This window comes from Misgurnus anguillicaudatus, chromosome 21, assembly GCF_027580225.2.
Source record: "Misgurnus anguillicaudatus chromosome 21, ASM2758022v2, whole genome shotgun sequence".
Taxonomy (NCBI): Eukaryota; Metazoa; Chordata; class Actinopteri; order Cypriniformes; family Cobitidae; genus Misgurnus; species Misgurnus anguillicaudatus.
The window spans coordinates 60,202,526-60,219,423 of NC_073357.2; the positions used below are offsets into that span (position 1 = coordinate 60,202,526).

At 38.4% G+C, this 16,898-nt stretch overlaps 1 protein-coding gene across 1 annotated transcript; it reads right to left on the reverse strand.

The window, feature by feature from the left end:
• Positions 1–973: 973 nt before the first annotated feature.
• On the reverse strand, positions 974–12,027 carry LOC129453045 (uncharacterized). The gene is made up of 4 exons (XM_055217108.2): positions 11,899–12,027; positions 10,166–10,842; positions 6,589–6,739; positions 974–6,225 (listed from the first exon to the last, which is right to left on the reverse strand). Exons 2-4 carry the CDS (start codon positions 10,820–10,822, stop codon positions 1,295–1,297), a joined length of 5,739 nt encoding a protein of 1,912 aa, XP_055073083.2. The 5' UTR covers positions 10,823–10,842; positions 11,899–12,027; the 3' UTR covers positions 974–1,294.
• Positions 12,028–16,898: the final 4,871 nt, after the last annotated feature.

Here is a 16,898-nt window from a genome sequence, read left to right on the forward strand (position 1 = left end):
TAATCTTCAATGCAAAGATGACATTGTTCGAGACGTCCTTATGACAACCTGAGATAAACCAATACATATCAATAATTATCAAACTTAAGAAACTACATAGCTTTGGGTTAACATTATTGAACTGTCACTTTAATGTCATTAAGTGTTAATACTGTCCAATAATTTTAAATGCCTTAACAAAAATCAGTTTAATTTAACCCATTATTGGGCTGTTTTATTTTTTTTTAGGATATCGTTCTCCAAATGCAATAAGATATAATTTTATTAATTTTATTTGAAGAGTTTCGTTGCAAAACGACATAACCACCGTTTTTTTAATTGTTCAGAAATCTCGTTTTTTGGTTGTGCATTCCAATTAATTTCAATGCAACTGCAGTTGGTTTGTTGTGATTTAAACCTTCAAAAAATACAGCTAAGTAGCACCATAAAACAAAATAATAACATGATAACATAATAATAAACATGTTTTGACAAAAATGTTAAAAAATGGATTTATCTTGTTTTGCAACGAAACTCTTCATTTATTGTTATTATTGAATTATTTATTTTATTTTATTTCTTAAACACTTTGAGGAAACTTTACGAACTGAAGAATATTCATGATGCTGTTATAAAACTATTTGACAGAGTATTAACCTTTAATGGCATTTTAATGACATTACCAAGACAACATACCTGACCACTTTATATCAGTGGTACAAATGTAATGTCAAGTTACATTATAACAAAGACATCTCAAACAATATCATCCTTGCACCAAAAATGACACAATTGAACAAATGACACTAAATGACTAAATGACATTGCATGTGTCATGTCGTGATTATGAAGGTGTCTTGTCAGTCTTATGAATACCCCTTCAAATAAAGTGTTACCAGTTGTCTTTATCTGTGCATTTTCCCTGTTTGTGCAAATTAACAATAAATAAGAGGTTGGTTGGATGCATTTATACATTGTAAATGAGTTGTGAGTTGCTGCCTTAAAATTTTAAGTTGAAAGTGAATCAAATAAACAAATCATTTCAACTAACTTTACATTAAACTAACTTCAAGTTGAATCTTAAAAAATGAAGTTGAAACATGGTTAAGTAGCACAGAAATGTATGTTGCTTGATGATATTTTACAGTATATTTATAGGGCCCAGTAAGAACAGGAATGCCAGGGAGCTGAAAGATTAAGGGCCTTGTTTAACTATAGGAACTAACATAAAAACCCAACAACAATGAATTTTTTTATTTCTGTACCAAACTGGATGGCGTAACCTTGAAGCCCCCCTAGTTTGAGAACCTCTGGTTTAAAGTAAGGGGCAGTGCTGTCCACAAAACACATAGAGGATCTCCAGCGCGTCAGGTTCTGTTGAACGTTTTGATAGCTCCGTTTGGACACTCGGTCCTTTGGTTGGCTGAGAAACTACTGGAGGTGTCGCTTCTGTCATTGGTTGCACTTTATTAGCTTTCTTGATATCCGGTAGACTAAAAATAGTCAGGATACCATGTTTCTCAGCGCAGCCTTTATACGACTTTATTAAAGGAGTTACTGTATTATCCGTTTCTCTCTTTGCATTTTCTGTCTCCATCTCGGGATCACCAGCGTTTGGAAGGTGAAAGTATGTGAACGGCGTTCCTGTGGATCCTTCGTGTTCCTCTCGCTCTGCGAATGGAGGAACTCTGTCAGGTGTCATGGAGCCAAATAATGAGTAAGGAGCGTCTTCTTTACCTAAATCCAGGTCCGACTCGATCACCTTCTCCTGTTCATTCTTGGAAGTGTCTTCATGCTGTGGTGAAGATTCGGGGCTTGTTTGGTTTTGCCGAAGTAACCAGCGACCCTTATCGATGAGGACCGCTTCCTTGGGTCCCGTTCGAGCCTTCAGAGTAACACAGTCTGTGGCATTGAAGTATGACAGTTCGGATGTGGCATTAGTGCGGGCCTCATGGATGGACGCCAGACTGGTGACGTTTGCACCTTTATGGCCTTCTCTTTTCTTGGCCTTCTGAGCTGATGGGGGTCGGTTGTCATCAGAAGCAGATCCTTTACATCCTTTTCCGTAAAGTCGTTCGATAGTTTGTTTTACGTAACCCTTGGCAATGGCCAGTCTGCATGCGTCCTTATCATCTTTTGATAACTGGTGTTCAATGCTGTCCAGAAATTCAGACGGATCAGAACTTGACAGATGTGTCTGTCTGTGCCGCGTGTCTGTATTGCTCTTAGCAAGAAACATTTCTCGGATGGATTTGACTCTGTCGATCTGTATATTTGCTTCTGGATCTTTTGCCAAAGTGCTGGTTTTGGTGTCATAGCTGAATGCTAATGACGATGAGAGAGGATCCATTGATGTGTCTGTAGTCGTCTTCGGCCTCAGATTTTCTACGTTGATGTGGTTGAAGAACCTCTCCTCAGACATCTCATCTGTATTATAAAGCATATTGTCCACAAGTCCTTCCTGGTTATTTAGACTGCTGATAAGCTTTGTCACAGAATTAGTTTTTTCTTCCATAAAACCGACTTTCTTTTCTTCATACTCGTTGATTTTATCGGGAAAGTTCTCCTGGTAGATGGTGTAGCATTGTGGTGTCTCTATAATGACATCTTCCTCCTCTGAATCAGTCATATTTCCCATACCAAAGTCTCGATGTGTGTTTGAAGGTTTGATCTCATACGCTTCCACATTTGGTTGAATGTCATGAGAAATACCTGGCTGTTCAGGTAACACAATATCTGTTCTTGTTGGGTTATTTATCTGAACTTGTGTTTGCAATGTCTGAGACTTACTTTGACTTCCTGAAATTTCTGCATTATCATAAGACATATGATGCTTCAGTATAAGATGATCTGCTTTACTCAAAGATCTTTCGTCAGGAGACACTGGTGTTAATTCACAGCTAACCAGTGACTCTGATAGTTGAAGGTCTTTTGTTGGGACTTGTCTCATAACTTCTAGAGATTTATAATTCTCTACTGCAAAATTAATATCCTCCAATCTTCCCGTTTGTTCAACAATTCCTCTTTGTCTTTCTACTCTTATCTCGTCCTCCTTTGTCTGATTCTCTCTTTCATCTTCTAGTCTTTCTCTGTCTTCTGTTCTCTTTAAATCCAATTCTTCATGCATCCCCATCCCAAAGCTGGATTCAATAGATGACATGTCCTCACAGATATCTGAACCAAGTATAAAGTTTTCTTTTTCGTGTCTTTCGGTCAAAGTCGTTTCTTTGTCAGGTGTTGATGGCGATTCTACCATGAAAATCTGAGACGTGTCACTCTCCTGCAAGCGTGCATGTACTGCCTTGTCAATAACTGAAGTAACATACTGGTTCACGTAATCCTCCAGAACAAAATCCGAGAGACCAGCTGTAGTTTCTCCAACTATGTTCTCCTCCATTTCTGAGGGTGAACCGTTAACCTTCTCAATGTTTTCCGCGAACAGTTGATTGCATATGGCTGCAAGCTCCTCTCTGACTCTTTCAGGAACCCCTAAATCTCCCATCAGCACTTGGATCGCCTGGTCTTCCTCTTCTGAGCTTGACCTGCGATCCAATCCAATGGTGTGGCTCTTTGCCGTATTGCACAGTTCTTGGAAGCTCTTCCATCTCTGTAGTAGATGAATGGATGCTGAAGCGTGCAGATCGATCAGCTGTTGATTCATCTGGTCTGGATCATCTATTCTCACTATTTCCTTTAGTGATTGCAGCATGAGCATCGCCTCAGAACAACTTGCATTGCTCTCAGCCTGACATTGTACATTCAAGCGCTGTAAGCCATCCTTTAAAGTCATAATAGAAAGGAAAGTGAGGAGCATTCTGGAGGAGGAGCCAAATGTAGATGCCAAGCATGAGGAAATATCTGGCACACTTTTGGACTTTTTCAAACTAAGTAGTGTGATCTCACGAAGTGACTGAAGGATATAGCAGAGCTGATCGAGTACTGGTTTCATATCTGGACTAACGGCCATTTTGACTGAGTAACATTCTTCTCTTCGTTCTGATGAAGGCTGTGTTTGAATTTCTTTTATTGTCTTCAAAGATGTATCATTCTCTGTGTCATATGAGGGGTTATCCATTAGTTCAGAAATCTGATTTGGTTTTTCACTATTTATTTGCACTTTTTCTTGTGCTGGCTTTTTTATATGTGATGTATGTATGAGGGTCCCTTTCATATCCAACAGTCCCTTTGTTGTTGGTGTTTTTTCAGCAGGTTGGTTATTGAACAGTGACGCTTTAACCATTGTGTTATTCTTGGGGATGGTTTCTAAGGAAGGTTGGCTTGGTTGTGAATTGCCTTGTGAAGTATTTATTGAAGATGATGTATATTTGTCTGCTGATGGAGTTTGAAGGATCTTTTCATCTTTTGGATTAACAGGAGAGGACTGTTTCATAGGCACTGGTGTCAATTCATGACCTGACGTCATATTTAATGGTGAATGTCCATTAAGAGAAGGTTTTGTTGATGTGGCATTCAGACACTCGTGTCTCATTGGCACCGCTGTCCTTAAAACACCTTCTGGATTAAACACTGAACACTCAGACCTCTCGTCTCTTTCTTTGATCTTACGATCCTTGGGTTCGTGTAAACCACCATGACAGCTTGTTTTCTGCTGCTCGGTTGTAGTTTGTGGTTCAACTTGAGCATTTAGTTCTGCTTGACTCTTCTGTAGCCAAAGTTCAACATATTCATTCATTAGAGAGGATGAGGAATGGACAGCGGGTAGATACATGGCTTTACAGAGCTCCTGACAGTCATTCTCTTCATGCATTGATGTTTGACATCTTAATGTACCTGGTTGTGGTGCATGAAGGATGTTTTTCTTTTGTAAGGCTTTGTAAGGATTTCTGTCAACCAAAAACAAGGTTGGATCTTCCGTTTTAGGCGAATCACTACACTTTAATGGTTCACTTTCGGTTTTATTTCTCTGTTCATGTAGTTTTCGAACAGCTTTGGCTCTGAAATGCTCTTTTAGTTTCATGGCTCCTGTCTGGTTGAATAGATCAGCTCTTATTTTCCTTATTTCTTTGAGGATGTCAACTTTACTATCCTTTCTTTTTCTTTCGAGATTAGCAGTGTTTAACAAGTAATTCTTCTTCACTATTACTCTCACTGGCTTCCTCTTTGAGTTTGAAGTACTTCTAGATACTGATGCTTTTTGCAACACGCTAGCAGGTGTAGAGCGAGGTACTGGCTCATTAAACCAATGCGTTGAGACTGTGTTTGCGTCGTTAGTGGAAGTATCGGGTTTATGGGTTGGCGAGAGCTGTTTCGTTGTTGACTGATGTTTGTAGGTCGCCAATGATTCAGGTTGCACATCTGCACTAAAGCAACATGATGTTTTATCTAGAGGAACCGGATCTGAAGATGCTGAATGAGGTAAGGCATCAGGTGATGTACCAGGCCTTGGCAAACCAGGTTGCATATTTTCAGAGAGGTTCTCCTGGCATGTCTGGTTTTCATAGATGTGTAGCACTGTCTTACACACCTCCTTGTTGTTTTCTTGTTGTTGGAGAACCTCTGAAGTTGTGAAGCTGCCGGGTTTGTTGTTCACTTCAGTGGTCAGAGTTCCTCGTGGTCTGGGTACGGGGCGGTTGCAATGTACCTTTTCTTCATTGGCAGGCTGTCCCTTGTATAAACTGTTCTCTTGAACGTCTGGGTCAGTTATAGTCCTGAAGCTCTCTGCGGATGCCTGTGTTTGATGTTTCATGGGGGATTGCATTAGGGGTGAAGAGGGCTGCTTCATGCTCGCTACACGTCCATTCATCTGCGTCTGTTCATTTGCTTCACAGTTTTTCTCAGGCCAAGAAAGGTTGTCATTTTTAGAGTCGCCCTCATTGGCCTCTGTGGTTACAGGATCATCGAGATCGGGCAAGTTTGCATCCAAATCAATACTAAAATCAGAAAGCGCTTTAATTTGATTGGTCACAATGGAGCGACTGACCGTGGTGGTCCAATTGATCGTTTCCTCTTCTTTAATAGTGAGGCGCACCTTCATTTCTACAGTCATGCTTCCATCCTGATTGACTCTAAAGGATTTTTCAATGTCGTCCTCAGGGGCTCCCTCGCCATCCAGGCAAGCCATCATATCTGTCTCAGCAATCGAATCAAGGGGCTGTCCAGACTCCAAAGAGCCAGCTGGGTTACTTCGAATGCTCCCTGCAATGCTGTTGTGTATTTGCTCCACAACATAACGTTCAGAGGATGGCGAGAAGGGACGAGATTTGCTGATGCTTGACTTTTTTTTCCCTGTCAGATGTCAGTCGAAGTATATGTTGAATAAGACCGGATGAGGGTTGGCCAGTTCAGGACAGCAGGGAAATGTTGAAAGGAAGCAGAGAAAACATGCACACAGATTAGAGAGAGCATAGATACTATAATCCATGTATGTAGGTCACAGTCGGTATTACAGCAGATATGGAGGTCTCAGCACTTGTCTCAAGACAGTCTTAAGCAATAGATAAGCTTGAGATTCAGTGTTACATATAACTGAGGAATATTAAATGAGGAATTGATCAAGAATTCATTGCAGATACATAACTGTATTAATATCATAAACACAAAAGTTGCTTTGATTTCAGTTTGAGAGGGAAGGAAATTAATTCAACTTACTTTCTATTGGATGTAGCCTTCCCACTCTTTTAGCTGGTAGCCATGTTGGTGGAGACGTCTTCTGTATATCATAGTTTCTTTTTTTGAAGTGTTCTCGTCCAGCGGCAACTACAGCCCCTGAGCACAAGATCAAAGCAGGAAGCCCATCCACCTAAGATGATGTAAAAAAGTCTTACATCTCAATCCAACAGACATATTTTTTTACACAGAATGCAAAACATTATGGAGCGTTTCACTAGCATACAACACACTTATGACATATTTGTCAGTTATAGGGCTGCACGATAAATCCCATGTGATTGTCACGCGCATCTCGTCAGTAAAGCCGGTTCCTTGATTAGTAGTAAATCGGCCTTAGCTGCTTTCAGATAAAGCGGCATGTACTACACTGACAATCGGAATAATTTCGCATGAATTATCGTGGACGTATCGCCTGTGATATGTATGCGATATTTTGCCCAGTTTTTCAGTGAACTACGGCTTTGTGTAGTAAATGCTGCTCCATCTGAAAGCAGCTGATGGCAATTTACTACTAATCAAAGAACCGGCTTTACTGACGAGATGTGCATGATATCGCATGTGATTTATCGTGCAGCCCTAGTCACTTACGTAAGGTGATCATTTTGCGTGTCTTGTGACTGCAGGTTTCATCATGACCCATATTATAGTTGTAAGACTCCCAATGATTGTCAAATCATCGATTGTAAGACTAACATACAAAATATGAATTTAGTCATCTAGTACTACATGAATTTCTTTTTTGATGAAATATAAAACTATAATGAAGTTATCAATTTTTTTAGAAGTTAAAAACTATAGAATTTTATTGATTTAAACCATAACTTTTTAGTTGAAAGTAAACAAAAATCTATACATAAACAACAAGTATCCTGACCTTACCACGATTAAGCTTAAAATAAGTTTAAAATAATGATTTATGAAGATGAGCTGTCAAGTCAGATTTCAAATGAAATGTCAGCTGTCAATATACATAAATATAAGTGCGTGTAATGACCTGCAATTTTTGTGGCGATAGATAGATGGCGATAGCGAGACAAAGTTATTAATTGCAGCATTAGGACCGGGTGTGCCTCATAAGCCTTGTAAAGTGAAGCCTCTGGCTCTTTGATCGCCCCCTGGTGGCTGGCTGCAGTACAAGTCATAACCCCGCCCTCTCCATTCAAATGAATGGGACTATGCTCTAAATAAAAAAATATTTACACTTCCAATAAAAGTTTCCGAAAGATGGCTTTGGTCCTTTCAAGTAGTTGTTATCACGCTGATATATGTTCAAGTGTTCATTTTTGTGATAAGTTTCATTTTAGCTTGTAATTTGATGCTATAGAAACGGGGCGTGTCGTTATGAATGGAGTGGTTGAATTGGCCACGCTAGTGTTTGGGCGGAAGTATGATACCGCGGCTCCGCCTCTGGCTTCACAGACGATTCCTTCTGCGCATGCCTTGGCTCCAAACTGACGTTTTTACGTAACATGGCGGCGACCGTGGTCGGACATTTTTGGCTTCAATTCATTACAATGGTGGGAGGCGACGTCGCGTTGTCCATCTTTTTTTACAGTCTATGATTAGGACCAGATTTACTAAACGGTGCAAATTGCTGTGAAAGCGCAATTCCAAAAAAGCACCAATGGGAGCGGTAATATATGCGGGTTATTTCCTAAAAAAGGTAATTAAATAACACAGGCATAACAGCTGATTTTCATAATGACCAACAATCTACTAAGAGTAGGGCAAATTAGTTCAGGGTTGCATATAAGCAGAGCTGATGCTCCTCAGGTGCGAGTGATCTACTAACACCTGATGAGCTTGAGTTCAGCACCACGAGACATCTCTGCTGAAAATGCGGTTTGTGAAATCCCAGCTAACAAAGCAACAGTACACTGAAAAGAACATCTGGTATTGTCAGACGACTTCTAATGACTCCTCTTTTATTTCCTCCAGCAAATTAAAAATAACATGGCTTGGGAAACAATTTTGAATAATACGCTCCTCTAGCATTTAAAAAAAATCCTCTGCCTTGTACCACGCATGCTTTTTTGGCATAATATAATGCCACAAATACCAGTAAGATCACACGCGCAAACATTAGTGAATCACGTTGCGTGAATCATATAAATACTCTCTTCCCATAAATTTTGTGTCTGAAAGGGAAACTCCTACAAAGGCATATGCAATAAGGTCAGTCGCAAAAATAACTAGACTACACCTTTTCAGCGCTAATTATCCACTGCGCGTCTTAAGTTAATCCAGATGGTTATTTACTGACAAAATGATGGTTTGCACGTTTGTTTGTTTATGGAACACATCATCTGTATATGAACTATTTACATGTAGATGCTAATTTTATCATTAAATAATTTGATATATTATTATCAACATGATGTTGAAAAGAACCGTAAATATTCCTAACATTGCTATCTGGTGTTTGGAGGTAAAAGGCATGTGCGTGTCTCTTTGGCAGTGCTGTATAATAGGATGAGATGGTAAAGAAGCTTTAGTGCTGCTGGGCAGCATGTCTTTCTCAATCTGTAAATGCCGTTTATGTGAATAATGGGTAATGGGTCAGTCTGCTGAAGACACACTTGACATGTTGACCTTAAACTTCAGACCATCCCATCTATGCTACCAAATATGATGAACCTGTAGCGAGGGACCACTTTTGTAATATATGTATATTAAGAAACATTTAAACTATTAGATATTATAAAGACACCAAATTGTTAACATATATAGATTCTTTGCATAATGAACGGTATAATTTTAATTACATTACGATGAGCTGTTTTTATACATACACCGTAGTTCTCCTTACATGAAAGTCGCCGTGATGTATCTACAAAAGCCCTAAACGGACAAATTACTTTACACCAGCCGCGTTTGAGGTGTCAAATTCGCATCTACTGCGTCTAATATGCCGCTTGAACATTTTGAGTTTATTCGCTTCATTCACGAGTGAAATTCTAGCCATCGAGAAATTTATGCAGAAATTTGCGTCATGGGAGGGGCTTCTGCGACTCTGCTCGCTTTCTGTAATCACGTCACTACTAGAGCAAGTTCCTGATTGGTTAACGTGGTGCGTTTTTCCGCCAAAGTTAAACATTTTCAACTCGCGCGTTTCCCGCAGCAATGCTGAATTCGCGCCATTCGCGCGAACGAGCCGGAATCGCGTCTACCGCGCCTCGCTACACGCCTCATTCGCACTGCGAGGCCTCCAGGCGCACGTCAACGTGTCTTTAGATTGACTTAACATTGAAATCACTCGCGCTTTTGACGCCTCTACCGTGGCTGGTCTGAACGCAGCATTACGGAGCGTGTTTTGTCACTATGTTGTCTCAGACGATGACGTGTTTGTCATGTGGTGTCTACCATAGCTTCTCTATGCTTTTCGAAAAGGGAGGGGTGAGCTGTGGATTGAGCCATTGGTTGCAATTCACAATCTCACCACTAGATGCTGCTAAAAATCGACACAGTGGACCTTTAAATTATAATATAGAAAGATAACAAAAGATGAATAGAAAACAACACATTAAAGTTAGACAGGAACACAAGAGATCCTCACCCTTCTTCCATCGGGTGTGTGTAACCTGAGGACAGGGAAGCTCATGACCTCAGACATGTACTGAAGCAGACTGTCAAAAGACTGCGTTGTTCTCTTTTGCAGTATAAGTGTGTGTTTCACCTCCGGTTCTCCGTTGCGAAACACCACCAGTCGTTTTGGCGTATGTAGCAGGGCATCATGCTCGTTTCTTCTCGCGCTCCGGGCTCCACGTGGAGCCGGGTTGCGCTTCCTCAAAGTCAAACGACGAGCGCTCACCGGGCGAGCGTGATACCAGGGGGGCAGTTTCCTCTGAGCCCGCTCCAGGTCGACGGGTTTGACCGTCCGTCGATCGGAGCAAATGTAGGCGTGGCCGTGATGTAATTGGTCAAGGGACCGAACCGCCGTATGGCCACGTGGAGTCGTAACGGTTCGGACGCCGAACGGCAGAGGCACACGTTTGGAAAGGCTGTCCAAGAGCGCCTCGAAAGTTCTAAAGGTGCGACTGTTGACGACCACAGGTAGACCGCTGAACTGTGCATCGCCACTTTTATAAAAGCACACGTGTTTAGAGGCAATGGGTTCGCTGATGTAGGGTTGGCGTGATGTCATCTGCGTGTGACCACTGGCACTGGACTGGGACTGCTGAGCGGCCTTCCTCGGCACCGAAGCATCACTCATGATCAGACTTTAACTGAGGTCTGAATAAAGACAGAGATGACGAAAGAGAAAAAACTGATCAATTCAACAAAAATAATAACGTTATTGATAATATGGCCACTACCAAATATGGCCTACTGTTTAAATTGTTCAGCGTCATGTTTCAGTATAATGGCAAGAATCTGCCACTGGTAAATGCGTTTGAAATAATCAATAATGTAAACAGTAGAGGAAGGCCTTGCTGAAAAAAACAGCATACCAGCAAGACCAGCATATGTTGTGTTTTGGTGCTGGTTTGCTAGTGACCGCCAGCTAAACCAGCACCAAACCAGCATTAGCACCAGCATCCCATCCTGGTCATACCAGCAAGACACAGCATATGTTATTTTGGTGCTGATATGCTGGTGACCACCAGCTAAACCAGCATCAAACCAGCATAATTCCCATGCTGGTCCATGCTGGTTTGATGCTGGATTTTTCAGCAGGGGGGTGTTATTGTTGTGATGATTATGTCTATAAGACCATCACCATCTAAGCTGGTCGAGTAATATTGGAGATTATTGGAGATATATTCATCTTTTCAGTTATAATATACTTATGCGCGCAAAAATACAGCCACTTTAACAACAAATCATCATATTTATCACAATTTACAGAAGATTAAATAAAAATTTGGCACATGTTTGTATGTTAAAAGAGACATACTGTGCATCACCTCTACTGACAGGTGTTATTTACCATCTAACAGGATTAAAGCATGACTACAACTGCTCGACATCATTATCAACAGTACAGAAATATCAGAAATGTGTTAATTCTTTACAGTTTACTAAACATTACTATATCAACTATTCAGTATTTGTCATTGAGAATTACAATAATTTTTACTAAATGGAACAATTATGAAGTTAGTAAAGGAAACAATTTTGTCATGCATCAATATTAGTTTTTTAATGTCTCTTAATATACTGTGTGTATCTTCACCTACAAATAATTTAATCCCGAAACAACAAAGCAGTTTAAAGCAATACTTAAGATGCAGCCTTTACGAAAGTACACACATCACATACAGTAAGAAAGTATTGTAAAGCACTCACCGTGTTCTTCATTATGAGCAGTATGTAGATTTAATGTCAACATTTTGTTCAGCGTGGTCATTACTTTATATTGTGTGGTCGAGCTGCAGCAGAGACTAGAAGATATTTTGGGCAAGTGCTTTAGTCTTAATTTGCTTAATCTTTGCTCAGTGATAATCTCTCCAACCAGAGAGAGAAAGAGAGAGCTGTGTTTGTGTGTGTGTGTGTTTGTGTTTGTGTGTGTGTTTGTGTGTGTGTGCGTACCTGTTGTTATTGCTGTCAGGAGTCTCAGTTTTAGCTCTGTCACACTGGCCCACCTCTATTTGGGATTCAATATCACACTCTCAGAAATAAAGGTACAAAAGTTGTCACTGGGACAGTACCCTTTCAAAAAGGTACATCTTTGTACCCATAGAGTGCATATTAGTACTTTGAACTGCCAAAATGTACCTATAAAGGTACATATTTGTACCTAAATGGTACATATGAGGACCTTTTTTAAAGGGTACTGCCCCAGTGACAGCTTCGTACCTTTATTTTTGACAGTGCAGGTGACTGCAGGATCTGTTTAATATAAGCATAACAAGCAATGTAAAGAATCTTTTACTTGGCCTTTTTAACCCATTAACTGTTTAAATTGTTTATATAACTATTGAACCGATAATAAAGTAATCGTATATATCGTTGGAAAGCTCTAAGAGGGTAGTTTTCATATTTCAAAACCATTTTGCAGTAATACTAATAATGCAGTGACCGTAATGTATTATTTGTGACGAGTATGCAGCAAACAGTGACACCTAGTGGTCTTTGTTGGTAAAACCACTAAAAGTGTGACTTTTGCAAGACTTTTTACAAATGCAAGAATTATACAAAGATTTATACATAAATATACTCACAACAAGTGGAAAACAAATAAACATACATAAAAAGTAAAATAAAAAGGCCATGCCAGTGGTAAATTACAACAATTTAAAGTAACAAAAAGCTCAATAGGTTTTTATTGCTTTATTTTGTCCAATGTAGTACCATATTGTTTAATTTCTTTTATAAAATGTTTATAGTTTTACTTAGCTTTCGTCCATTTTTTACTAAAAGTGTGACTAACCAAATGTTTTTGTGATTTTAACTTGCACTTTGTATCAAAACTAGTGGAGAATTGTGGCTTTATTTTTCTTTTGTTTTTTGGATATGAAACATTTTCATTTGTTTTTTATTTTTAATATATACTTCATTGCATTTTTTTAAAATAAACCTAAACAGCTATAACTATTTTTTATTTACTTAATATTAACAATTACAGACACTATAATGAAAAACTTACATCTTCTTTAAAAAGAGACCAAGATTCAATTTGAAGGTGCACATCACCTTTTCACCCCCCCTCCATTCAAAAAGGTTCAATTTCAGAGGTTTTAAAGACCATAACAATTTAAAAAAATGACATATTTTCAAGACAGTTGCCATTTAGACCTAGAGATTTTAAAAGAAATTACATTTTTAATGTTTTATTTATCATTAAATGTTAATTTAATGCAGCGTTTCTCAAACTTTTTCTGCCATTGGAGTTAGGGAAGGGTTTAGCCCCATCTGTCCCCAATTGCCCCGCTACAAAATGGTTATCAAGTAGGCTTTAAGTTTAACTGCTGAAATGTATTTAATCACACCATATTGTAAAACATTACAGCATTAAACACTTTCAATAGAGAATATAAACGTGCAAATGTATCGCATTAAATAAGTCTTTGTTCAAAAGTAAATAAAAATAATAATGCAACTTTTTGGTTGATTAGGTCCACGGTCTATCTTGGTTTTCTTTGCTAGAGCCGAATATCCAGTTTTCTTTTCATTCTGTCTCACAAATGTATCCATTGTTAACTTTATACACACTACAGCCTATACCACCTAATATTAAAAGAGATCACAAAAAAGACCAAATGTCCTCCCTCTTGTAATGTTCCTATTCCCCACACTTTGAGAAACGCTGATTTAATGTAACTATTTCATGTTACATACTACAATGTTAAAGAATAATTAAATTAATAGGAGTAATTGTGCTTTAAACATTAAAGAGTTAAATCTATACAATTGCAGGACAAAATTGTATAGCTTTACTATCCCATTATCATTATATCATTATTTGTTAAACAACACATAACTTATGCTTGTGATTGTTTTGTGATTACATCATAGATTGACATAACAATGAAAACATGGCAGATGCAGCATGCCAAAAATTAATTTGTATATATATATATATACTACAACCACATAATGCTATAGAGCGTAATGTTTAATGATAAAGCTAATTCAGTATGCACAGTAAACGATTTCGGACGCAGATTTTTCTGATAATTATTTCTCAAATCAGTCGCATCATATTATGATCATGCTTGAAACATTTTTACAGTTTTCCATATACTTTAATTTGGTTAGAGATGTGACATTGCAAATGTGGGATAAACACATTGAGGTGGTTTTCCGGACAGGGCCGCCTAAAATGCATTTTTGAGCTGTTTTAATAAACATCTTGCAATGACATATCTTTACATATATCAGTGTCATTCACTGTAAAAAAATTCAGTAAAAATTACAATGTTATTGCAGCTGGGTTGCCGGTAATTCACCGCAGATCCAAATTGATGTTATTCACTGGCAAGAGTTTGTTCAAAGTTAAATAAATTTCAAACATCAACAAGTTTTTCTCTTTACAGAATAAAACTATACAATAACAGCCTCATGCAAAGCATTCTGGGAACCAGAAATCATCATCAACCTTTTTCAGTTTTTTGCTTCAGATTTTGTTTCCCAGAATGTTTTGCTTGATGCTGTTTTTTTACGTTTGACTCTGTAAAGACAAAGACCTGTAAATGTCTAATGTTCATTTAACCTTGAACAAAATGTTGCCAGTAAAAATCATAAATTTAAATCTACGGTAAGTTACCGGCAACCCAATTTCTACGGAATTTTTTTACAGTGTTGTTTTGTCTCAAAATGCACATCAGCAATGCTTTTTTTGTAAAGTATACTTACCGTGTCTGAACCAGCACTTATTCCTTACTGTTTTAAACAAAGATAAATTGATATTTAATATAAATAATAAAGTTGCAGTAATATTTTTGATTGTCTGCCAAATATGTCCTGTATTGAATCATTGAGATGTTGTTGTTGCACACATGCACGCATGCGTGTCTATATTTAAATAGTCACATATGTCATCTTTATAAGTGACACAATCAAACTTAATATAACACCCTTTAATCTCAGTAGTTTCCAGCAGCGACCCTCTTATTGTTTAATCATCATGGAATCTCTGCTCTTCTCTATTGCTCGTCTCTGCTCGCTGGAATGTCTGTCTCTATATTTAACCCTTTGCTGTAGTCTAGGCGCCGGCTTCAGATCCCCAAGCACGCTCACACTGGGAAACTATCCAAGACATGTTTGGGATAAACATAGGATTTGTTTGATATGTCTGTGCTGGAGCCTGAAACGTGGACACACAAATATACATGCACAGAAGACATACGTCTTTACTTTCTGTTGTACATGCTATTTGTTTCTTTCTCATCTGTACACACACACACACACACACACGGTCTGGCTGTGATCTGACCCCAGTGAATCAAATTGCCAGCTAAACTTTAAATCAACCCAGATAAAATATGGGAGGGACAATTCCGGTTTTTCCCAGAGTATTTTATAGAGGAAGCAGGGGTTCCTGACAGGACCTGAATCCCTGCTGATTTGGGTCTTGACTCACTCAAATGCTCAACTGCTCAGACCTGAAATCTCAATCCATGCCAACATTGAACTGTTAAGGTCAGATGAACTCCAGTTCTGGTTGTATAGTTGTATATATGACAACAGAACTAGTTAGAAAGAGTTAGTATATAGTTAGAATGTACCAGGGTGGAGTACAAATCAAACACAACAGGGACAGTAGGGTGACCATACGTGCCATTCTTCCCGGACACGTCCTGGCCAGGATTTCGGGTTCGTCTTCTGGAAATCGTATTTGTCGACCGCATACGTCATACACTGTAAAACCTAACAGTTAACTTAACTCAAACCATTTAAGTTAACCGGTTGCATTAGGCCATTTAAGTATTAAAACACATAAATTTAAGTACTGTGAACTTCATGTCATGTGAGTCATGTGCAATTATGCACTTATATTTAGGTAGTGTGAACTTAAATATAAGTGCATAACTGCATATGACTCAATTTGTTCAAGTTCACAGTACTCAAATGTATGTGTTTTAAAATGAATGCAACCGGTTTACTTAAATGGTTTGAGTTGAGTTAACTTTTAGGTTTTACAGTGTAGAGCATTATTATTATTATTATTATTATTATTATAACAGAAAAGCAACCGTTACATTTTAAGGTAAGAATGAAACTACCATTGCATGTCTTATGTTTTTAACTGAATGGCGTATGCGGTCAACAAATACGACTTCCGGAAGACGCACCCGAAATCCTGGCCAGGACACGTCCGGGAATAATGGCACGTATGGTCACCCTTTTTAAAAGAAGTTAGGTTGACTGACATGAGTGATGTCAACATTTACACATGACTACATCTAGTCAAGTAACTCATATAGACATACACACAAACACACATTCAGTTTTAATAACAGAAGAATTTAAGATGACATTTATAGATTCACGTGCCCACTTTAAAGAGTGACAGCTGTCATATTTTAAATATTTCTTTACCTGATTTCTTCAAACAATTTTTTAAAGCACAAGGGCGCCTCCTGATGGTAATGTTTTTTTTTTCATTTTTTTATTGAACAGCAAATATACAACATTTTACAAAAAATATACATAAAACAAGCCATTAATTAATAAAAAAAAAATGGTGTATTCATGAAACATGTTATAAGTCTTCTTTCCTTTTTTATTATCCAAACCAGTGCATTAGTCCTTTGTCTCCTTGAGCAAATGAATTAAATTTGGCTTGGATCCTGACCACTTCTTCATATGTATGGGAAGTTTTACCCAAATTATCCAGAGTTGTA